At 43.4% G+C, this 24650-nt stretch overlaps 1 protein-coding gene across 1 annotated transcript in view; it reads right to left on the bottom strand.

The window, feature by feature from the left end:
• Positions 1–215: 215 nt before the first annotated feature.
• The window catches only part of LOC116970330 (fibrillin-1-like), a gene marked incomplete at its 3' end in the record, with an annotated part of 39261 nt that continues 14826 nt past the window's right edge, over positions 216–24650 (bottom strand). The window contains exons 8-18 of the mRNA XM_033016996.1: positions 24122–24247; positions 20654–20779; positions 20290–20415; positions 15179–15304; positions 14599–14724; positions 14188–14313; positions 12628–12753; positions 8696–8821; positions 7032–7157; positions 627–752; positions 216–341 (exon numbers count right to left, since the gene is read on the bottom strand). Coding sequence (XP_032872887.1) covers positions 216–341; positions 627–752; positions 7032–7157; positions 8696–8821; positions 12628–12753; positions 14188–14313; positions 14599–14724; positions 15179–15304; positions 20290–20415; positions 20654–20779; positions 24122–24247 — 1386 coding nt within the window. The remainder of the gene's footprint in view (positions 342–626; positions 753–7031; positions 7158–8695; positions 8822–12627; positions 12754–14187; positions 14314–14598; positions 14725–15178; positions 15305–20289; positions 20416–20653; positions 20780–24121; positions 24248–24650) is intronic.

Below are 24650 nucleotides of genomic sequence, written 5' to 3'. Positions count from 1 at the left end.
AGTTAGTACCTTTTTCTTTGGATGGAAAATCAAAGACTAGAAGGCATTGCTTTAAAGGAAAAGTGACAAGATTGATGAAGATGTACGATGTACGTTTTTTTTTACATTGGTGAGGCTGATGAGTGCCTGGAATGTGCTCACGGGGAGGGTGAAAGATGCAGATATGATAGAGGCATTTCTGAGGATTTTGGATAGGCACATGGATATGCACCTACCGTCACAAATCGAAGGGTTGGTCAAATTAGTGCTGAAACCCGGAATACAACTGCACACAAAGCTTCCGATTGTGTTGGTGCAGATTTGTTGGCAGTATGAGATGTTGGTTCCACATTCATTGATATCTAGATGGAAAACAGATTGTGTTACATCGATAATTTATGTAACATTTAGTTTGCCAAGTGAATTTCTCACTCTTAATATCGTGATTAACTGTAGACAATATGATGTGTTTATATTACCAAAGCGGTTTCTATCAAATTTATTGTTTTGATGCTTTGAAACTTTACATCACATTGTAAAGGTGACTATTATAATTTATTTTACAGGGCGTCAAATCTACGTGGCCCAACAGCCATATTGAACATCGTTCACAATCTGTGAGAAACAAAGCTTTTGAACCTTCCTACCATCACAGAGTGAAGAGTTGATCACATTGGTGCTGAAACCTGGGTCACAACTGCACATGAAGCTTCCGTTTGTGTTGATGCAGACTTGTTCACAGTTTGAGGTGTTGGTTTTACATTCTTCAATATCTGGAGGAAAACAAGTGACCGAAATGTCAAAAACTTGCATGTTATTTGGGGAGGATGCTGAAGTACACATTGTCACTTAATATTCTGAACTAGAATAGTCCGCAGGATGTCGCTATACAATGTGCACAACCCTCTAATAAATATTGCTTTCAACTTATTGCGATGTGAGTATTCTGCCTTTGCCTTCATATATCATTGAGATCAGAGTCTTTATATTTACATGCCCTTTGATGAATCTAAGATGGACTGGGCAACCTGAAATGCAACAATAAATAGTACTTGTGAAATCTGAGAGATCATCTGTTTTAAAACATCCTACCATCACAAAGGGAAGAGTCGGTCACATTGGTCATATTCAATATCTCTGTCTCACCTAGATTTTACAGGGCAGTTATACTATCACATTAAATATTTTTATTTAAATCTGTGAAACTATGTGTGCGAAAACACCTACCATCACAAAGTGAAGGGTTAGTCAAATTGATTCTGAAGCCTGGGCTACAACTGCACATGAAGCTTCCGATTGTGTTGGTGCAGTTTTGTTGACAGCTTGAGGTGTCGGTTACACACTCATTGATGTCTGGAAGAAAACAAGGGAATGTTTCAATCTCCTGTATTGCAATTGTGTTTGCCAATTGTATGCTGTCACATTCTGAACAGCAGTAGATTGCAGGCTGTCATCATACACAATATATAGAGCTACCCTTCTTCCTTTGTCGTTTGAAAACATAAGTATTTCAATGTGATCAAATCTTTGTCAAGAGTAACGTTGAGGGATTACGTGAAGACCCCGTCCAGTACGCATGCGTGTCAATCTTCAAAGCAGCGGTGTGAAATCACAGATAACAGTTATTGAACTGAACATAGTAAGATAAGAGAACCATAATACCAGTTGAACTTTATGATAGAGGGCTGGGAGCGGAGGGCACGTAATCCCTCAACGTTACTCCTCATAAAATAAAGATCAAACTTCAAACTGGTAAGTTCTCGTTTAATCTTACTATTTTACTTCGGAGTCACGTGAGTGACTACGTGAAGATTTTAAAGCTCTGTGATTTCATGCCGTGGAAACGAGTCCAGGCGTCATACACTGCATCAGTCGGCCAATGATGAGTGAACATTAAGAATGCATTCAGACATGACATTAATATAGACATGTTGATGCTATTAATGAATAATAGTGGCAATAGTAACCTCCCTCAACCTGGAGGAATTATGAACCATACCTAACATAGAGTTGGCAAATACCCCTGATCTGGCAATAGGTTTGGACAGATCAATAGTTTGACCATCCTGCAACCGCTAGGATGTGGTCCATCCCTGCTGCTGAGGTATAGCGGTCCTGGTGGAGTGAGACTCAATGTCAATGTACACTCCTGTATATGCCAGACCCATATAACCATCTGGAGAAGGTTCGTAGTGATTCCTTCTAACAAGATTTATGTAACTAATAATATTGCTGTCAGTCTATAAGGCTCTTAGGAACCTTGACATACTGGTGTAAATGCGTGATCACACGCAACCCAAGGTCCATGGGATATGCAACATCTAGTTTGGTCTTATGTCCCTGTCTAATCTGCTTGATTAATCATAAACAAAACATGTTATTATAGCCCGCAGATATGATCATCCTATCCAGTGTAGCAATGACTGGACCCCTAGCGCTGTACTCAGTGCCATGGCGTAATCACTGGTACGTGAGTATGACCATGGACAGGGATGTTGCTGGTGCCCATCGGTGAAGTGACATAGTACAATGTTAACAACCCATATCACTGCGTTCCTAAGCCTGGGAGGTTTTAAGCGGACGATACCTTCATATTCTGGATATCAGAGGGTGTGACCGGACAGAGTGGTTTATGTACTCCTCAGCCAAATGATGAGGAGGTACTTAAGGCACAGTAATGGAATAGTAACTTAATGTTATAATCCCATAAAACTGAATTTTAATGTGTCAGTCATCCGTGCCGAGTTAAACGTAAGGAAGCATAAACAATGCTTCCGATCTCCTATGCAGATTGCTGCTATTTGGTGCTATCCCTGCAATCTGTAGTGAGCACTCTTAACGCTTATGGTTTGACAATCCGAGCCGCAGAAACGATCTCTCAGAGTCTGTAAGTCTATGAATTGATTATATCATGTAGAGGATGGTTTCAACATCACAAATGAACCAGCATCTTTTTATCCGGAATTAACCATGTAAGGTTTTATGTTCATTCTTCGCCTCAGCAGGAGCCATAGGTATATAACCCAGGCAGGCACTATGAAAACCCGGAAGCGGGAATTATGCTGAATTTTGCAAGACCCGTCTATTAAGGCCAAATGGAGGAAGACATAAAAGAACATTCCTTCCTAGTGTAGCGAAAATGCACCCTTCGCCATTGTATGCCTCGTTCACTGTTGATTGAAACTGGATGCAAGCAAATCAATAGTTAGTGTTCTATCAATCCACATTGTCATTAAATACTTTGTGATCGCACATTCATTCTGGGTTGTCATTGATTTTGCATAATAATACACCAGTGCTAAATGCGGTTTGGTAAAATTATCACCGGATACTTTGATTTGATTGTACCTTTGTGATTAACATATACCACCACCAAAGTGTATCACCTTGGACTTGTGCATGCCGTATATGCATATCCACACACCCTATAATGCACAGAATGCACCTGGTGTCATTTTGCCAGTTGATACCATGACTGAACACTTGATAACTCATGCTAGTCCCATCTGCCTCCGTAACTAGTGATGGTATTAGTAAATTACCCATCTTTGGGCAATAACATCAGTTTGGAAATGACTGAAGATTTACAGATAAGAGGTTTTAGTGGAGCAAAGCTGTCCATCATTGTGACTTTGATTGTTTCAGCTAAAAATAGCAGAGGTCTAATTTTTTGTCTCAGAGCTGATCCCAGACCAATAAATGGATGATTGTATCCCAATAATCAATAGTTTCTGTTGGTATCAACTTAATTTAAATTTAACTGGACGGGTGAGAACCAATTCTTCAAATATAGCTATGTGGCTGATAAGGCTAATTTAGTAAAATACAGTATGTTCAATATCATCCAGATTGGCCATGCTACTTATTTGTTAGCTCTGTGCAGCCGAAGCACTGATAGTAGTGATTTGGTAAATAATCTGGAAACTGGAGTTAGCCCATTTTGTAACGCCACTGAGTGTATCGTTGCCTCATCCAGTTAAATTTCAAATATCTTCAACCCTGTGAGCGGAAATGATCACATGGAAGTTATTCAGAAAAGTCTATACTGCACATGCGGGTTGAGGCTATTGACAATGATCAGTCCACATCCCATTCTTGTGAGCCTTGTCTTGAAAGGCAACTCCAACCATACCTGTGTGCAGTATAAACTAATCTAGTGTTATCCCAAACCAGTGTAAATATTCAAACCAGTTTAATATTACCAACTTGACAGGATGATTTGTATCCGTGACAGGAGACATCATCGATGAGGTTCCATACCTTTATCCAAATGGGAGGACTTATGCAACCCGACCCAGGAGCTGCCTCAAATATGTGTGCGTGATTTTACATCTGCTCCTGGGAGGTAGAGGAGCTCGAGTACGAGGTTGGCGCATCTTCCAGGAAGGCCATTCTGGGCTGTGGCCTATAAAAGACCTTTGTCCTGGTTGTACGGCCTTCAAGCTTTCACCAGCTTCAGTTCATCGTGGTTTGCTGGTGGGTGCGTAGGGGTGCTGCCGTCGAAGATGTGAGGTCTTGCGTGATGATGTGGCCTTCCTGAACCCGACAGCCACTCGTCGAGCTCCTGCTGCTGGTAGTGTTGTTCCTGCACCCCCTGTACACTTGTGGTTTCTTCAGCCAAACCCGTCTTCAGAGTCTGCCCAGAAGTGACTCCTAATGCTCCCCTCTGTCGAGGGAGATGCATTATGCAGCCCTCAATAAGGTGCTGCCATGGGCGTCCCAGGACCCCCTGGTGACTAGACTCCATATACAGGAGCATGTCACATAGGAGCTTCTGATCCATCAACTGCTCCATGCGGGATATGCGATCACAGTTGCTCCCGCCGGCGGTGAGTCTTCACAGCCTGACTCGTCCGAGTCTTCGGCCTCAGAGCTGTGGCGGACGCAGCGACCACCGTCGCCTCGGCGCAGAGGGAGAACCGTCGCCTCGGCACAGAGGGAGAACAAAGATGGAAGAGACAGAGACTTTAAGATTTTGCCTTCCACCACAGTGAGGAGGTGTTTGGTGAACTCAATGTGGTGGATGTTAATTTTGTGTTGATTGTGTGTTATTGTCATTTTTTAAATTATATGTATGACTGCAGGGAAACAAAATTTTGTTCAGCCCGAAAGGTCTGAATGACAATAAACAAATCTAATCTAATCTAATCTAATATGCGATCACAGTTGCTCCCGCCGGCGGTGAGTCTTCACAGCCTGACTCGTCCGAGTCTTTGGCCTGTCCGACTTCTGCTTGGCTTTCCCACCAGTCTGAGGTGTCGATTCCGACTGTGCAGGTGACAGGTCGGAGACTGCTGATCAATAGCGATCCAGGTGCAGTCTACAGCTGCTGACTGCCCGCAATTCTGCGGTCCTCCGCAGTCAGTCTGGATGCGGTCCATTCCTGTAACATATTCTCACAAAATAGCACAAAACGACCTTCGAGTAAGGAATTTACCTGCATGTCCTTTATAAACCTTCTGCTGCGGGACAACGCTCCTCCCGAGCCTGGTCTCGTGGTCGTGGTTTGTTACAGCTGGGGTTCCTCTGTGGTCCTTGTAGAAACACTTCCATTGCGGGTTATTTCTCCCCCGAGCTTTTTCTCCGCAGTCCCTTATAACAGGGCTTCTCCACGGTGTTCTCCAGTCGGGGCTTTCTTCCCCCCCCCCCCCCCCCCCCCCCCCCCCCCGATCTGGGTATCCCCGCAGTTACTGCAGCCGGGATATCCCCACGGTCCCTATCAAATGGATAGCCGTGATTTACAAAGTCGGGGGGGGGTTATCCTGCTTCGGGGGGGGGTATATGAAGCCGCTGGTTTAACTGCCAGCAGCACAGTAGGTGACTTACTGCCGTCCGCTCCCCGCTTCCCGCGGTCTCCGGTGCGGCTGTCCAGGTGCCCCTGGCACCAATATGAAGCTGTTGGCTCCACTGCCAGCGGCTCGAAGGCGAATCCACCGCCGTCCGCTCCCCATGTTCCGCGGTCTCCGGATCGGTTGTCCAGGTGCCCCCGGCACCAATATGAAGCCGCTGGCTCCACTGCCAGTGGCTCGAATGCGAATCCACCGCCATCCGCTCCCCGCTTCCCGCGGTCTCCCGAGCGGGTTCTCCACTGTTCACCCTGCCAGTCGTCACGCAATGCGATATACGATATGACACGCATGCGTACTGGACGGGGTCTTCACGTAGTCACTCACGTGACTCCGAAGTAAAATCAACGGTTCTGCTAGTGTATACCCCCGTTGGTGAAATAGGCAAAACCATTGGAAAACATAGGTTTAATATTTATATTTCACCGAATACAGGGAGGGAGGGGGGGGGGGGGGGGGGGGGAGGAAACTAGTGGAATTTTGATTTTCGTAAGATATGACAATTGACATTGATTTTTATAAATCTGCAGTAAAAAATTATCAAAGAAGACACCTTGTTTACATCTGCCCTTTACGTTCCAGGTTGGAGATAAGGGAGGAGGGAAAGTACTTGGGGAGGTGAAAGCATGGCTAGAGAGCAAAGAGCGTTAAGAAATTGTTGAAGATTTGCTTTCTTTAAATATTTCTATTTTACCCATGGTTTAACATTTCTCCTGCTAGAAAAATAATCTCTGCAGCATGAAATCACAGGGAATGAAATGGTACACTTTTTCATTCAATGTTAACATGGCACAGATCCTTTTTTCCCCATTGTGAGAAACATTGTATTTGAAAATTCCTACCATCACAATTGAAAGAGTTGATCACATTGGTGCTGAAGCCTGATTCACAACTACATACAAATCTTCCGATTGTGTTGTTGCAGATTTGTTGACAGTTCGAGGTGTTGGTTCCACATTCATCAATGTCTGGAGGAAATAGAATGAATGACATGTCAAACATTGCAACATTCAACATACAGCTTTCAACACCTTCTACAGGTAAAGTATCCATCATGCGACTATTCTGAGCAAAGGGAATTATATCCTTTTTCATTCATTAAGAGCAAAAGCTAAATATTAGGCCAACAAAGTTTTACAGCGCAGCAAGAACTGTCACTATTAAATATTATTCCACGACTCGAAACTGTGTGTGAAAATATCCTACCATCACAAAGCGAAGAGTTGGTCACATTGATGTTGAAGCCTGGGTCACAACTACACACAAAGTTTCCGATTGTATTGGTGCAAATTTGTTGACAGTTCGAGGTGTTGGTTGCACATTCATCGATGTCTGGAGGAAACAAGATAAATGGCATGTCAAACACTTGCAAAACTTTTGTCACTGCCACATAAAACTCTACCATTTGCAATCATAAGGTTCAAAAGAAGATACGCAATCCTACAACTGAAAACATTTATCCCTACTTTTAACTTCCAACTGCAGGAAATGTATTCATTCCCTGAAGACTCACAGCGTATGTTATCCTCTTATTCATTGTTAAATTGATAGTTCAGCAATTATTACAGTGTAGCACAAAATGCCAATGTTATATATTATCTCCCAACTCTGGGAAAATATGTGCTTGAAACTATCCTACCATCACAAATCGAAGAATTGGTCACATTAACATTGAACCCTCGGTAACAACTGCACAGGAAGCTTCCGATTGAGTTGGTGCAGTATTGTTGACAGTTTGAGGTGTTGGTTATACATTCATCGATATCTGGAGAAATAAGCTCAGTTACTCAGACAGAGCAATATTTTGAGGAAGGTACAATGACTTCAAATTGATGCCTAGGTAAACCTATCAGGCTCGTTTCGAGGAATATGGACCAAAGGTGTCTAAATGTGACTACCTTAGATAGGGCATCTTGGTAGACATGAACATGATGGGCCAAATAGTCAGTTTCCATGCTCTTTGAAGCTGTGACTATGATAGGAAGGAAGAGGGATGAGGTCTTGCAAAATGAATATATAGAGTTTGGCAGGATTAAAAAGCAGGACATACAGGGTATGGCCGTATGGCCTAATCCTGCACCTCTTGTCCATTGTCTATTGTCTGAATCCAAACCCATCAATGCCTACATGAAAAACAAGAGAGTAACAGTATCATGGATTAAGCAGGGAACATGTGCTCCAAGAAAATACCCTCTTGAAAGTGGCAACACAAGTAGATAGAGTGGTAAAGAAGGTACAGTACATGGTATACTTGCTTTCACTGGTGGGTCTTTGAGTATAAGAATCAGAAAGTTATGGTGTTGCATTGATGGGCCACTAAAATTGTATTTTAGTTGTAATTGTTGAAATGATAATAATTTTCCAGTTTCATACATGTCTCCATGGATCAAAGGTGGCTAAATGTGACTACCTTAGATAGGGCACCATGTACGCGATGGGCCAAATAGTCAGTTTCCATGCTCTTTGAAGCTGTGACTATGAATCAACTCCTGGTGCATATCAATGACATATGCTACGCCATTTTTAAATGAGGTCTAATATTTTCAAAGTAATCTATGCAGGCTGACTTTTAAGCCATGCAAGACTATGGCTTTGCGACAAAATTTACATGAGTAATCAATCACTTTAAAAAATGGTGCTTAGAATTTTCAATGTTTACGATCAAATTTGTATAAAACAATATAGCAATCCACATTATGACCAGTCAAAGACTAATAAAATGGCAATTTTTTGAAAATAATGGTTTCGCCTCGTAATTACTGATCGACACCATTTGGTGGCACGGTTTTAGCAGCTCACAAATGGCAAGGGATGAGTCGCTGGTTTCCAGCCTCCACAACTCCTAGAAACTGAGTGTGAAAATATCCTACCATCACAAAGCGAATAGTTGGTCAAATTGATGCTGAAGCCTGGGTCACAACTACACACAAAGTTTCCGATTGAGTTGGTGCAGATTTGTTGACAGTTCGAGGTGTTGGTTGCACATTCATCGATGTCTGGAGGAAACAAGATAAATGGCATGTCAAACACTTGCAAAACTTTAGTCTCTGTCACATAAAACTCTACCACTTGCAATCATAAGGTTCAAAAGAAAATACGCAATCCTACAACTGAAATCATTTATTTATGTATTTATTTATTTATTTATCTTATAATTTTATTTATTAGAAGTAGTGTACATTACAATAATATAAGCCAAAAATACCAGCGATTCGAGTCTGTTTGTTGCTCCAGGTAGAGCAAAGCAGCAGACGCAAGCGGCCCCCGTTGGACACCGGGAAAGGAGCGTTCCGTTCGCGGAAGGGGGAGAGACGCCACCAGGACCGCACACGCTGCGGTCCACAGACAGGGAGCTGCGCCGGTGCCAGTCCAGACGCAAACGGCCCCCCCTTCTACTCCGGGGAAGGAGTGTTCCGTTCGCGGAAGGGGGAGAGACGGCACCAGGACCGCTCACGCTGCGGTCCACAGACAGAGCTGCACTGGTTTCCAGTCCAGAGGCACAGCGGGCGTCAGGCGCTTAAAAACGGACCATCAGATAAGTCTACTCTGAGGTCGGTTTTTCCTTGCAAAGGAGAGTTTTGCTTTGTTCCAACAGCTCATGAAAAAAGAACAGAACAAGACTCTCCAAGAAGCCTGTCCCCAGCTTGGCTCCAGCAGACAGGCATCTCATCAGTGGGGGACAGAGGGCGGTAGGACCGCTAACCCGGCGCTCCGCCATCCCCGACACCGAGCTGAGCCCAGTTCCGCTAGCGCCTGAGCAGCGGACTGGATGTCAAGACATCCGGCCGGTGGTACCCGATTCGTCGGACGGGGACGTCTCACCGCCCGCTTAGGGCAGAGACAGCTGCCTGAGCCTCATGGAGCGGCTCGTGGAGCATAAGCTCCAGCGAGACTTGCTTCGTGAGGAGCAGTTTCGCAGAGGGAGTTCAGGCACTCCCTCCACAATGCCTCGTGCACTGGCCATTGCTTCCTCCTCATCCGAGGACAGCTTTGACCACCAGAGCTGGGCTGGCCAAGAAGAGGGGCACTGGCTGAACAACATCGGGAGTATGCTTTGAGGTACAGGATCAGGAAGAGCTGCTGGGTGTGGCCGCTATGTGGTTTCACCACGAGCAAGATGGCTTTCAGTCTTAACTGATGGCCAGCCTACTACCTGTCTTTTCCAAAAAACCTCTCCAAGACAGGTAGCCATGACGCATTGGTTTCATCACGCCTCCCCTAAATTGCATTTACTCAAAGTGCCCGCCATTATTGGGGGATACATTGAGCAGCACATTTTAACCCAAATATCTCAAAATTGCATTTGATACCCTGACGTCGGCTATCCATGTCCACCTGCTCATTCCAGAAGGGCAGGGTAGAATGGCAAAACACCTGACCCTACTGTTCAACTTCTGAAGGGAAGTCACAAACCTGCCCTCAATCTATGAAATTAACAGGACTGTGAGAACGCTGACCTCACAACCACAGATCCTGCTACCTGGCACTTACCAAACCAGTCCTAAAAAACTGGACAAAGTGTTCAAACTATTCGGCACAAGAGGGCAGAGTCTGGAATGAGCACCACACTAAACCAGACAGCAGTACCTCTACACGTCCACCAGGGGCATCTGCCTCATAGTACTGGTGAAAGCTCGGGGCCTGCATGCCAATCCCGTAAGCCTTTTAGGCCAGGGCCCACAGCAGGCCCCATAGAAAATGCGCCATCCCCCAACAAACATCTTCCCTACAAGAACAAGGAACCAGAAACCGAAGAAAACAACAATGAAGACAGATAAGTATGGTTCCTACCATCACATAAAGGTGAAGGGTTGTACTAACAAGGGGTGGGTGAATCACGCCTGGTTAGGAAGCTATCACTCTTGGTAGTTATATACCAAAAAATATATTCAAGGGGAATAGAATTAATATCTTGCCACCAATTCAGCAAGCACCCCAAGGGGTCTACCTTCCCACGATGGTGAATGTCGCACCATCATTGATTAACCACTTGAGTGTTTCACCAGGTATACCCACTTATGGGATTTGTAACTTCTACCATGGATCCAAGGATACTTTATGGTAGACATCGACCTTGAAGATGCATACTATTCAGTACCTTTTCATATAAGTTTTCGGATATACCACAATTACCTGGATGGGGTAACCATAATGAGCATTGCCATTTTCATTCACTGCACATCTCGCGTGTGTATGTGACAAATAAACTTGATTTGAGTATTGAATTGGCATATAAGCCGAAGCTATTCCAGAATCAAACCAGCCCTGACACTTAAGAAACATTCCGTCATGGCATGTCTATATATTAACGACAGACTATCCTTGGATATAGCTTTATTAGCTGCATTAGCTACTAACTTATTTAGCGTGCTCTGCCATATATCCAGATATTTACGTTGACCATCCACAACATTGTCTATCTGGTATTCATTAAGACTATCAGTTATGGTAACATTTAACCACCAATCATCTACGTGGCAAAGCATCTGCATAGGAAGGATTATGTTTGTACACTTCCACCTGATTTGAGTAACATCTCATGTGTTATGATGTGTTACTGAGCTTGTAATACTTAGTGCCAATGCGTGTTGACTTAAACGTGTGATACATTAAATTACTTAATTCTATTGAAGCATTGCTCAGTAATGCACCATTTTGCATGTGCGTTTATAAATTAACAACATCACAGTGGTGGCATATACCAAACCACTTGGGTGGAGAACATCGATATTAGGTGACAATTTATTAACAATTGGTAACCGTATGTCGACACAATAAGCAATACCGAGGGAGAGGAAAAAGCCTTATGGGTCAGCCACAATAAACCTCATGGTCGGGTGACGAGCTAAACTATCTCTAGTGGCTCAAGCAGGTACTGGGAGTTGCTGGAGTAAATATTAACATGTATAAATCTTATTCCACCAGGACAGTTTCCACGTCATTGATTAAGAGGATGGACGAGCCTATGGACCACATCCTGGCTACAGCGGGGTGGTCTAGGGAGTATACGTTCCAAACTTTTATAACAAACCACTGACAGAACCTGTATCGTTTGCAGAAAAAGAGTCTGCAAAAAATATATAATTTTTTGGTCTTGGTTTTTGGGGAGCATTTTGGTCTTGTTATTGTTAATAACACCATTATTGTTTTACAAACAGATTCATGGTTGATTACGATAACATACTTCCTTCCTCGAATGACTTCGGCAGCGAGTGAAGTATAAACTGTTACACGGTTTGAAATCACAGAGCTTTAAAAACTTCACGTAGTCACTCACGTGACTCCGAAGTAAAATAGTAAGATTAAACGAGAACTACCAGTTTGAAGTTTGATCTGTATTTTATGAGGTGTTACGATGAGGGATTACGTGCCCTCCGCTCCCACCCTCAATAATATGGGTCAAACTGATAACTGAGGTCTCCTTTTCTTTACTATGTTTATTTCAATAACTGTGTCTATCTGTGATTCCACACCGCTGCTTTGAAGTATGCCGCGCATGCGTGCTGAGCGGGTTCTTCACGTAATCCCTCATCGTAACTCCTCATAAAATACAGATCAAACTTCAAACTGGTAAACTCGTTTAATCTTACTATTATCAGGGTAAATAATATACTTTGTTCCGGATGGACAGCAGATGCTGCTTTACATAAAAAGAAACAAAGTGCTGGGAATATTGCACACAAAGCTTCCATCAGGCAGCATCTCTGGAGAACATGGATTGGAGAAGTTTCAGTCGGGAATATATTTGGTTTAACCGGGCCATCAAATCTACATGACCAACAACCACATTAAATATTCCTACCATCACAGTGTGAAGAGTTGGTCACATTGGTACTGAAACCCGGGTCACAACTGCACACAAAGCTTCCATTTGTGTTGGTGCAGACTTGTTCACAGTTTGAGATGTTGGTTCCACATTCATCGATATCTGGAGGAAAACAAGTGATTAAAATATTAAATATTTGCACATTATTTGACTTTGCTGAAGTAATCATTCTCACTTAATATTCTGAACTAGACTAGTCTGCAGGACGTTGTTGTACAATGCCAACACTGGATATGGTGCTGACCCCCATAAAAATATTGCTTTGACTTTTTAAATTATTACAATGTGAGTGTACTGGCTTGCCTTCATATATGATTGAGATCAGAATGCCTTCATATTTACATATCCTTTGGAGAAATTGCATAAATATTGAAATATTCTCAATGGGGAGGATGAACAGCCAGAAGTTATGCACGTTGGAACAAAGGGCCTAGGTAGGAAGAGGGATGAGGTCTTGCTAAATGAATATAGAGAGTTTGGCAGGATTAAAAAGCAGGAAATACAGGGTAGTAGCTTCCAATTTAAGAGGATGGAATTCGACAGGACCTTTGCGGAATATAGAGAAAAGAGGAAATGACTCAAGCAGGTGTTTAGAATGACTAAATTGGACCACAAATGGTTTCTGGCAAAGGGATTAAACTAAATGGGGAGAAGGCAGGATAGAACTGCCTTCTATCCACAGATCTGATAGGACAGATGAATGCATGGCTCAGGAATTGGTGCAGGGGACATGGGTTCTGATTTATAGACCATTGAGATCTATTTTGGGGAGAAGGCAGGAACTGGGTACCGATTGTGGATGATCAGCCATGATCACATTGAATGGATTAAAGAGCCGTATGGCCTACTCCTGCACCTCTTGTCCATTGTCTATTGTCTATTGTCTGAATCCCAAACCCATCAATGCCTACATTAAAAACAAGAGAGTAACAGTATCATGGATAAAGCAGGGAACATGTGCTCCAAGAAAATACCCTCTTGAAAGTGGCAACACAAGTAGATAGAGTGGTAAAGAAGGTACCGTACATGGTATGCTTGCTTTCACTGGTGGGTCTTTGAATATAAGAGTCACAAAGTTATGGTGCAGCATTGAAGGACATTTGTTAGGCTGCATTTGGAGTCTTGTGTGCAGCTCATGTTGGCCGAGTATAGGAACAATGTGGAGGTATTAGAATGGGGAGTGAGGATGTTTACAACAATGATATACAGATTAGTGGGTAGTAGCTCCAGGAGGAGTTGGGTAGAATTGCATTGTTATTTCTGGCAGGGTGAAAGAAGACCTGATAGAATAAGGTAAAGTTACGAGAGGCATAGTTAGTATACAGTTAGTACCTTTTTCTTTGGATGGAAAATCAAAGACTAGAAGGCATTGCTTTAAAGGAAAAGTGACAAGATTGATGAAGATGTACGATGTACGTTTTTTTACATTGGTGAGGCTGATGAGTGCCTGGAATGTGCTCACGGGGAGGGTGAAAGATGCAGATATGATAGAGGCATTTCTGAGGATTTTGGATAGGCACATGGATATGCACCTACCGTCACAAATCGAAGGGTTGGTCAAATTAGTGCTGAAACCCGGAATACAACTGCACACAAAGCTTCCGATTGTGTTGGTGCAGATTTGTTGGCAGTATGAGATGTTGGTTCCACATTCATTGATATCTAGATGGAAAACAGATTGTGTTACATCGATAATTTATGTAACATTTAGTTTGCCAAGTGAATTTCTCACTCTTAATATCGTGATTAACTATAGACAATAGGATGTGTTTATATTACCGAAGCGGTTTCTATCAAATTTATTGTTTTGATGCTTTGAAACTTTACATCACATTGTAAAGGTGACTATTATAATTTATTTTACAGGGCGTCAAATCTACGTGGCCCAACAGCCATATTGAACATCGTTCACAATCTGTGAGAAACAAAGCTTTTGAACCTTCCTACCATCACAGAGTGAAGAGTTGATCACATTGGTGCTGAAACCTGGGTCACAACTGCACATGAAGCTTCCGTTTGTGTTGATGCAGACTTGTTCACAGTTTGAGGTGTTGGTTTTACATTCTTCAATATCTGGAGGAAAACAAGTGACCGAAATGTCAAAAACTTGCATGTTATTTGGGGAGGATGCTGAAGTACACATTGTCACTTAATATTCTGAACTAGAATAGTCCGCAGGATGTCGCTATACAATGTGCACAACCCTCTAATAAATATTGCTTTCAACTTATTGCGATGTGAGTATTCTGCCTTTGCTTTCATATATCATTGAGATCAGAGTCTTTATATTTACATGCCCTTTGATGAATCTAAGATGGACTGGGCAACCTGAAATGCAACAATAAATAGTACTTGTGAAATCTGAGAGATCATCTGTTTTAAAACATCCTACCATCACAAAGGGAAGAGTCGGTCACATTGGTCATATTCAATATCTCTGTCTCACCTAGATTTTACAGGGCAGTTATACTATCACATTAAATATTTTTATTTAAATCTGTGAAACTATGTGTGCGAAAACACCTACCATCACAAAGTGAAGGGTTAGTCAAATTGATTCTGAAGCCTGGGCTACAACTGCACATGAAGCTTCCGATTGTGTTGGTGCAGTTTTGTTGACAGCTTGAGGTGTCGGTTACACACTCATTGATGTCTGGAAGAAAACAAGGGAATGTTTCAATCTCCTGTATTGCAATTGTGTTTGCCAATTGTATGCTGTCACATTCTGAACAGCAGTAGATTGCAGGCTGTCATCATACACAATATATAGAGCTACCCTTCTTCCTTTGTCGTTTGAAAACATAAGTATTTCAATGTGATCAAATCTTTGTCAAGAGTAACGTTGAGGGATTACGTGAAGACCCCGTCCAGTACGCATGCGTGTCAATCTTCAAAGCAGCGGTGTGAAATCACAGATAACAGTTATTGAACTGAACATAGTAAGATAAGAGAACCATAATACCAGTTGAACTTTATGATAGAGGGCTGGGAGCGGAGGGCACGTAATCCCTCAACGTTACTCCTCATAAAATAAAGATCAAACTTCAAACTGGTAAGTTCTCGTTTAATCTTACTATTTTACTTCGGAGTCACGTGAGTGACTACGTGAAGATTTTAAAGCTCTGTGATTTCATGCCGTGGAAACGAGTCCAGGCGTCATACACTGCATCAGTCGGCCAATGATGAGTGAACATTAAGAATGCATTCAGACATGACATTAATATAGACATGTTGATTTTATTAATGAATAATAGTGGCAATAGTAACCTCCCTCAACCTGGAGGAATTATGAACCATACCTAACATAGAGTTGGCAAATACCCCTGATCTGGCAATAGGTTTGGACAGATCAATAGTTTGACCATCCTGCAACCGCTAGGATGTGGTCCATCCCTGCTGCTGAGGTATAGCGGTCCTGGTGGAGTGAGACTCAATGCCAATGTACACTCCTGTATATGCCAGACCCATATAACCATCTGTAGAAGGTTCGTAGTGATTCCTTCTAACAAGATTTTATGTAACTAATAATATTGCTGTCAGTCTATAAGGCTCTTAGGAACCTTGACATACTGGTGTAAATGCGTGATCACATGCAACCCAAGGTCCATGGGATATGCAACATCTAGTTTGGTCTTATGTCCCTGTCTAATCTGCTTGATTAATCATAAACAAAACATGTTATTATAGCCCGCAGATATGATCATCCTATCCAGTGTAGCAATGACTGGACCCATAGCGCTGTACTCAGTGCCATGGCGTAATCACTGGTACGTGAGTATGACCATGGACAGGGATGTTGCTGGTGCCCATCGGTGAAGTGACATAGTACAATGTTAACAACCCATATCACTGCGTTCCTAAGCCTGGGAGGTTTTAAGCGGACGATACCTTCATATTCTGGATATCAGAGGGTGTGACCGGACAGAGTGGTTTATGTACTCCTCAGCCAAATGATGAGGAGGTACTTAAGGCACAGTAATGGAATAGTAACTTAATGTTATAATCCCATAAAACTGAATTTTAATGTGTCAGTCATCCGTGCCGAGTTAAACGTAAGGAAGCATAAACAATGCTTCCGATCTCCTATGCAGATTGCTGCTATTTGGTGCTATCCCTGCAATCTGTAGTGAGCACTCTTAACGCTTATGGTTTGACAACCCGAGCCGCAGAAACGATCTCTCAGAGTCTGTAAGTCTATGAATTGATTATATCATGTAGAGGATGGTTTCAACATCACAAATGAACCAGCATCTTTTTATCCGGAATTAACCATGTAAGGTTTTATGTTCATTCTTCGCCTCAGCAGGAGCCATAGGTATATAACCCAGGCAGGCACTATGAAAACCCGGAAGCGGGAATTATGCTGAATTTTGCAAGACCCGTCTATTAAGGCCAAATGGAGGAAGACATAAAAGAACATTCCTTCCTAGTGTAGCGAAAATGCACCCTTCGCCATTGTATGCCTCGTTCACTGTTGATTGAAACTGGATGCAAGCAAATCAATAGTTAGTGTTCTATCAATCCACATTGTCATTAAATACTTTGTGATCGCACATTCATTCTGGGTTGTCATTGATTTTGCATAATAATACACCAGTGCTAAATGCGGTTTGGTAAAATTATCACCGGATACTTTGATTTGATTGTACCTTTGTGATTAACATATACCACCACCAAAGTGTATCACCTTGGACTTGTGCATGCCGTATATGCATATCCACACACCCTATAATGCACAGAATGCACCTGGTGTCATTTTGCCAGTTGATACCATGACTGAACACTTGATAACTCATGCTAGTCCCATCTGCCTCCGTAACTAGTGATGGTATTAGTAAATTACCCATCTTTGGGCAATAACATCAGTTTGGAAATGACTGAAGATTTACAGATAAGAGGTTTTAGTGGAGCAAAGCTGTCCATCATTGTGACTTTGATTGTTTCAGCTAAAAATAGCAGAGGTCTAATTTTTTGTCTCAGAGCTGATCCCAGACCAATAAATGGATGATTGTATCCCAATAATCAATAGTTTCTGTTGGTATCAACTTAATTTAAATTTAACTGGACGGGTGAGAACCAATTCTTCAAATATAGCTATGTAGCTGATAAGGCTAATTTAGTAAAATACAGTATGTTCAATATCATCCAGATTGGCCATGCTACTTATTTGTTAGCTCTGTGCAGCCGAAGCACTGATAGTAGTGATTTGGTAAATAATCTGGAAACTGGAGTTAGCTCATTTTGTAACGCCACTGAGTGTATCGTTGCCTCATCCAGTTAAATTTCAAATATCTTCAACCCTGTGAGCGGAAATGATCACATGGAAGATATTCAGAAAAGTCTATACTGCACATGCGAGTTGAGGCTATTGACAATGATCAGTCCACATCCCATTCTTGTGAGCCTTGTCTTGAAAGGCAACTCCAACCATACCTGTGTGCAGTATAAACTAATCTAGTGTTATCCCAAACCAGTGTAAATATTCAAACCAGTTTAATATTACCAACTTGACAGGATGATTTGTATCCGTGACAGGAGACATCATTGATGAGGTTCCACACCTTTATCCAAATGGGAGGACTTATGCAACCCGACCCAGGAGCTGCCTAAAATATGTGTGCGTGATTTTACATCTGCTCCTGGGAGGTAGAGGAGCTCGAGTACGAGGTTGGCGCATCTTCCAGGAAGGCCATTCTGGGCTGTGGCCTATAAAAGACCTTTGTCCTGGTTGTACGGCCTTCAAGCTTTCACCAGCTTCAGTTCATCGTGGTTTGCTGGTGGGTGCGTAGGGGTGCGTAGGGGTGCTGCCGTCGAAGATGTGAGGTCTTGCGTGATGATGTGGCCTTCCTGAACCCGACAGCCACTCGTCGAGCTCCTGCTGCTGGTAGTGTTGTTCCTGCATCCCCTGTACACTTGTGGTTTCTTCAGCCAAACCCGTCTTCAGAGTCAGCCCAGAAGTGACTCCTAATGCTCCCCTCTGTCGTGGGAGATGCATTATGCAGCCCTCAATAAGGTGCTGCCATGGGCGTCCCAGGACCCCCTGGTGACTAGACTCCATATACAGGAGCATGTCACATAGGAGCTTCTGATCCATCAACTGCTCCATGCGGGATATGCGATCACAGTTGCTCCCGCCGGCGGTGAGTCTTCACAGCCTGACTCGTCCGAGTCTTCGGCCTGTCCGACTTCTGCTTGGCTTTCCCACCAGTCTGAGGTGTCGATTCCGACTGTGCAGGTGACAGGTCGGAGACTGCTGATCAATAGCGATCCAGGTGCAGTCTACAGCTGCTGACTGCCCGCAATTCTGCGGTCCTCCGCAGTCAGTCTGGATGCGGTCCATTCCTGTAACATATTCTCACAAAATAGCACAAAACGACCTTCGAGTAAGGAATTTACCTGCATGTCCTTTATAAACCTTCTGCTGCGGGACAACGCTCCTCCCGAGCCTGGTCTCGTGGTCGTGGTTTGTTACAGCTGGGGTTCCTCTGTGGTCCTTGTAGAAACACTTCCATTGCGGGTTATTTCTCCCCCGAGCTTTTTCTCCGCAGTCCCTTATAACAGGGCTTCTCCACGGTGTTCTCCAGTCGGGGCTTTCTTCCCCCCCCCCCCCCCCCGATCTGGGTATCCCCGCAGTTACTGCAGCCGGGATATCCCCACGGTCCCTATCAAAGGGACAGCCGTGATTTACAAAGTCGGGGGGGGGGGTTACCCGGCTTGGGGGGGGGGGGGGGGTATATGAAGCCGCTGGTTTAACTGCCAGCAGCACAGTAGGTGACTTACTGCCGTCCGCTCCCCGCTTCCCGCGGTCTCCGGTGCGGCTGTCCAGGAGCCCCCGGCACCAATATGAAGCTGCTGGCTCCACTGCCAGCGGCTCGAAGGCGAATCCACCGCCGTCCGCTCCCCGCTTCCCGCGGTCTCCGGTGCGGCTGTCCAGGTGCCCCCGGCACCAATATGAAGCCGCTGGCTCCACTGCCAGCGGCTCGAAGGCGAATCCACCGCCATCCGCTCCCCGCTTCCCGCGGACTCCCGAGCGGGTTCTCCACCGTTCACCCTGCCAGTTGTCACGCAATGCGATATGCGATATGACACGCATGCGTACTGGACGGGGTCTTCACGTAGTCACTCACGTGACTCCGAAGTAAAATCAACGGTTCTGCTAGTGTATACCCCCGTTGGTGAAATAGGCAAAACCATTGAAAAAACATAGGTTTAATATTTATATTTCACCGAATACAGGGAGGGAGGGGGGGGGGGGGGGGAGGAAACTAGTGGAATTTTGATTTTCGTAAGATATGACAATTGACATTGATTTTTATAAATCTGCAGTAAAAAATTATCAAAGAAGACACCTTGTTTACATCTGCCCTTTACGTTCCAGGTTGGAGATAAGGGAGGAGGGAAAGTACCTGGGGAGGTGAAAGCATGGCTAGAGAGCAAAGAGCGTTAAGAAATTGTTGAAGGTTTGCTTTCTTTAAATATTTCTATTTTACCCATGGTTTAACATTTCTCCTGCTAGAAAAATAATCTCTGCAGCATGAAATCACAGGGAATGAAATGGTACACTTTTTCATTCAATGTTAACATGGCACACATCCTTTTTTCCCCATTGTGAGAAACATTGTATTTGAAAATTCCTACCATCACAATTGAAAGAGTTGATCACATTGGTGCTGAAGCCTGGGTCACAACTACATACGAAGCTTCCGATTGTGTTGTTGCAGATTTGTTGACAGTTCGAGGTGTTGGTTCCACATTCATCAATGTCTGGAGGAAATAGAATGAATGACATGTCAAACATTGCAACATTCAACATACAGCTTTCAACACCTTCTACAGGTAAAGTATCCATCATGCGACTATTCTGAGCAAAGGGAATTATATCCTTTTTCATTCATTAAGAGCAAAAGCTAAATATTAGGCCAACAAAGTTTTACAGCGCAGCAAGAACTGTCACTATTAAATATTATTCCACAACTCGAAACTGTGTGTGAAAATATCCTACCATCACAAAGCGAAGAGTTGGTCACATTGATGTTGAAGCCTGGGTCACAACTACACACAAAGTTTCCGATTGTATTGGTGCAAATTTGTTGACAGTTCGAGGTGTTGGTTGCACATTCATCGATGTCTGGAGGAAACAAGATAAATGGCATGTCAAACACTTGCAAAACTTTTGTCACTGCCACATAAAACTCTACCATTTGCAATCATAAGGTTCAAAAGAAGATACGCAATCCTACAACTGAAAACATTTATCCCTACTTTTAACTTCCAACTGCAGGAAATGTATTCATTCCCTGAAGACTCACAGCGAATGTTATCCTCTTATTCATTGTTAAATTGATAGTTCAGCAATTATTAAGCGGCCTTTTCACGGGGCGACTTGACGCAAGAGTTAACCGGAGTTTAACATCGTGGGAACGTCGTGCGATAACAGTGCGGCATTCGTGGACCACCGTGGACCACCATAGCGCTAACGGCAGGTCATCATGTAACTTGGTCACTCGGGAGAAAATTCAAGAAAGTTTGAATTTCTCCAAGATTGACTTGTACACTTGTGGTTGAGTATTGCAACATTATATGAACGTAGTGGCCAGTGCGATATCCGTAATAACTCTTGCGGGTACCGTGGGAACTCCTGCGAACGGTGAACCCGGAAGCTGGACAGAGGGAACAGAAGGTGAGTAAAAATTATCTTATGTGGGATTGAATTTAAAAAATAAATAAAAATAAAGATTTGCATCCGCATATGGACATCAACTTATTCATGAGTTAAGTTAATGAGATTCAAGAAAATAACTATAATCTTTAAAAGGGACTTTAAAAGGGACTTTACTGAAAGGTTACACATTTTTATGGTCCGTGAGAAATTTTTCACATGTACTTCTTTGAGAGATACAGGTCGGAGTCCTCGGGTCCAGGGGTCCGGAACGCTACCTATCAATGTTGTACAGAGACCCGTGTAAGGAGTGAACTGTACATGCTGGTTTAAACCGAAGACAGACACAAAAAGCTGGAGTAACTCAGCGAGTCAAGCAGCATCTCTGGAGAAAAAAAGCTGATGTTTCGGGACGAGACACATCTTCAGACTCAATTCCGATTAGGCTGTCTGAAGAAGGGTTCCGGTGTTGGGGGAGTCCAGAACCAGGGTCCCAGTTTTACAGTCTACCGTGGGAACTCTTTAACTCAGTAAAGTAAAGTAGCCTTTATTGTCATATCAGCGCACAGGCAGCAGTTGACTGTTGCTCTATTCAGTTTCCCAGGGGTTCGGGACGGGACTGGAGTTGGGAGAGAAAGGTGGGGGAGTCGAGGGAGAGGAGGGGGAGACAGATGGGGGTGTCTTCATTTACTGACGGCGGGTGTCTGTCACTGAAACAGGCAGGTGAGATTTCACATCCACCTTGGGTGTGCCTGTCTCTCTCTCTCCCTCCCTCTTACACAGGCTGAGAGACTCTGCCTCTGTGAGTGTACGTCTCTTTCTCCCACTCTCCCACACACAGTAAGACTGAGGTACTGTGCTCAGTCCATCTGTATCTCCCACATACACAGTAAAATATGTCTCCAAATGAGCCAATTCAACCAAGGGAGGATATATATAGTGTGTGAAAAAAAAAGTTACATCATTTGTGTCACGTGTAGTTCACGATGTTCATTCAAGATTTAACGGGAATGCTCGGGAAACGGACAAGTCACTCGCACAAATAGCAGAAATGCCGAGTACCGTGGGAACTCTTTATCTACTGCCGTTATATCGTGCGAGACTCGTGCTGGACCACGACCTCTTCACTCTGGTGACATCTTGCGTCAACTCGCCCCGTGAAAAGGCCGCTTTACAGTGTAGCACAAAATGCCAATGTTATATATTATCCCCCAACTCTGGGAAAATATGTGCTTGAAACTATCCTACCATCACAAATCGAAGAATTGGTCACATTAACGTTGAACCCTCGGTAACAACTGCACAGGAAGCTTCCGATTGAGTTGGTGCAGTTTTGTTGACAGTTTGAGGTGTTGGTTATACATTCATCGATATCTGGAGAAATAAGCTCAGTTACTCAGACAGAGCAATATTTTGAGGAAGGTACAATGACTTCAAATTGATGCCTAGGTAAACCTATCAGGCTCGTTTCGAGGAATATGGACCAAAGGTGGCTAAATGTGACTACCTTAGATAGGGCATCTTGGTAGACATGAACGTGATGGGCCAAATAGTCAGTTTCCATGCTCTTTGAAGCTGTGACTATGATAGGAAGGAAGAGGGATGAGGTCTTGCAAAATGAATATATAGAGTTTGGCAGGATTAAAAAGCAGGACATACAGGGTAGAAGCTTCCAATTTAAGAGGATGGAATTAGATAGGACCTTTGAGGAATATAGAGAAAAGAGTAAATGACTCAAGCAGGTGTTTAGAATGACTAAATTGGACCACAAATGGTTTCTGGCAAAGGGAATAGACTGAATGGGGAGAAGGCAGGATAGACCTGCCTTCTATCCACAGATCTGATAGGACAGATGAATGCATGGCTCAGGAATTGGTGCAGGGGACATGGGTTCTGATTTATAGACCATTGCGATCTATTCTGGGGAGAAGGCAGGAACTGGGTACCGATTGTGGATGATCAGCCATGATCACATTGAATGGATTAAAGGGCCGTATGGCCTACTCCTGCACCTCTTGTCCATTGTCTATTGTCTGAATCCAAACCCATCAATGCCTACATGAAAAACAAGAGAGTAACAGTATCATGGATTAAGCAGGGAACATGTGCTCCAAGAAAATACCCTCTTGAAAGTGGCAACACAAGTAGATAGAGTGGTAAAGAAGGTACAGTACATGGTATACTTGCTTTCACTGGTGGGTCTTTGAGTATAAGAGTCAGAAAGTTATGGTGTTGCATTGATGGGCCACTAAAATTGTATTTTAGTTGTAATTGTTGAAATGATAATAATTTTCCAGTTTCATACATGTCTCCATGGATCAAAGGTGGCTAAATGTGACTACCTTAGATAGGGCATCTTGGTAGACATGTACGTGATGGGCCAAATAGTCAGTTTCCATGCTCTTTGAAGCTGTGACTATGAATCAACACCTGGTGCATATCAATGACATATGCTACGCCATTTTTAAATGAGGTCTAATATTTTCAAAGTAATCTATGCAGGCTGACTTTTAAGCCATGCAAGACTATGGCTTTGCGACAAAATTTACATGAGTAATCAATCGCTTTAAAAAATGGTGCTTAGAATTTTCAATGTTTACGATCAAGTTTGTAAAAAACAATATAGCAATCCATATTATGACCAGTCAAAGACTAATAAAATGGCAATTTTTTGAAAATAATGGTTTTGCCTCGTAATTACTGATCGACACCATTTGGTGGCACGGTTTTAGCAGCTCACATATGGCAAGGGATGAGTCGCTGGTTTCCAGCCTCCACAACTCCTAGAAACTGAGTGTGAAAATATCCTACCATCACAAAGCGAATAGTTGGTCAAATTGATGCTGAAGCCTGGGTCACAACTACACACAAAGTTTCCGATTGAGTTGGTGCAGATTTGTTGACAGTTCGAGGTGTTGGTTGCACATTCATCGATGTCTGGAGGAAACAAGATAAATGGCATGTCAAACACTTGCAAAACTTTAGTCTCTGTCACATAAAACTCTACCACTTGCAATCATAAGGTTCAAAAGAAAATACGCAATCCTACAACTGAAATCATTTATTTATGTATTTATTTATTTATCTTATAATTTTATTTATTAGAAGTAGTGTACATTACAATAATATAAGCCAAAAATACCAGCGACTCGAGTCTGTTTGTTGCTCCAGGTGGAGCAAAGCAGCAGACGCAAGCGGCCCCCGTTGGACACCGGGAAAGGAGCGTTCCGTTCGCGGAAGGGGGAGAGACGCCACCAGGACCGCACATGCTGCGGTCCACAGAAAGGGAGCTGCGCCGGTGCCAGTCCAGACGCAAACGGCCCCCCCTTCTACTCCGGGG

The sequence above is a fragment of the Amblyraja radiata genome, unplaced genomic scaffold, assembly GCF_010909765.2.
Source record: "Amblyraja radiata isolate CabotCenter1 unplaced genomic scaffold, sAmbRad1.1.pri scaffold_75x_ctg1, whole genome shotgun sequence".
Taxonomy (NCBI): Eukaryota; Metazoa; Chordata; class Chondrichthyes; order Rajiformes; family Rajidae; genus Amblyraja; species Amblyraja radiata.
Note: the sequence above shows the minus strand (reverse complement) of the source record. Positions and strands in the feature narration are given on the sequence as shown.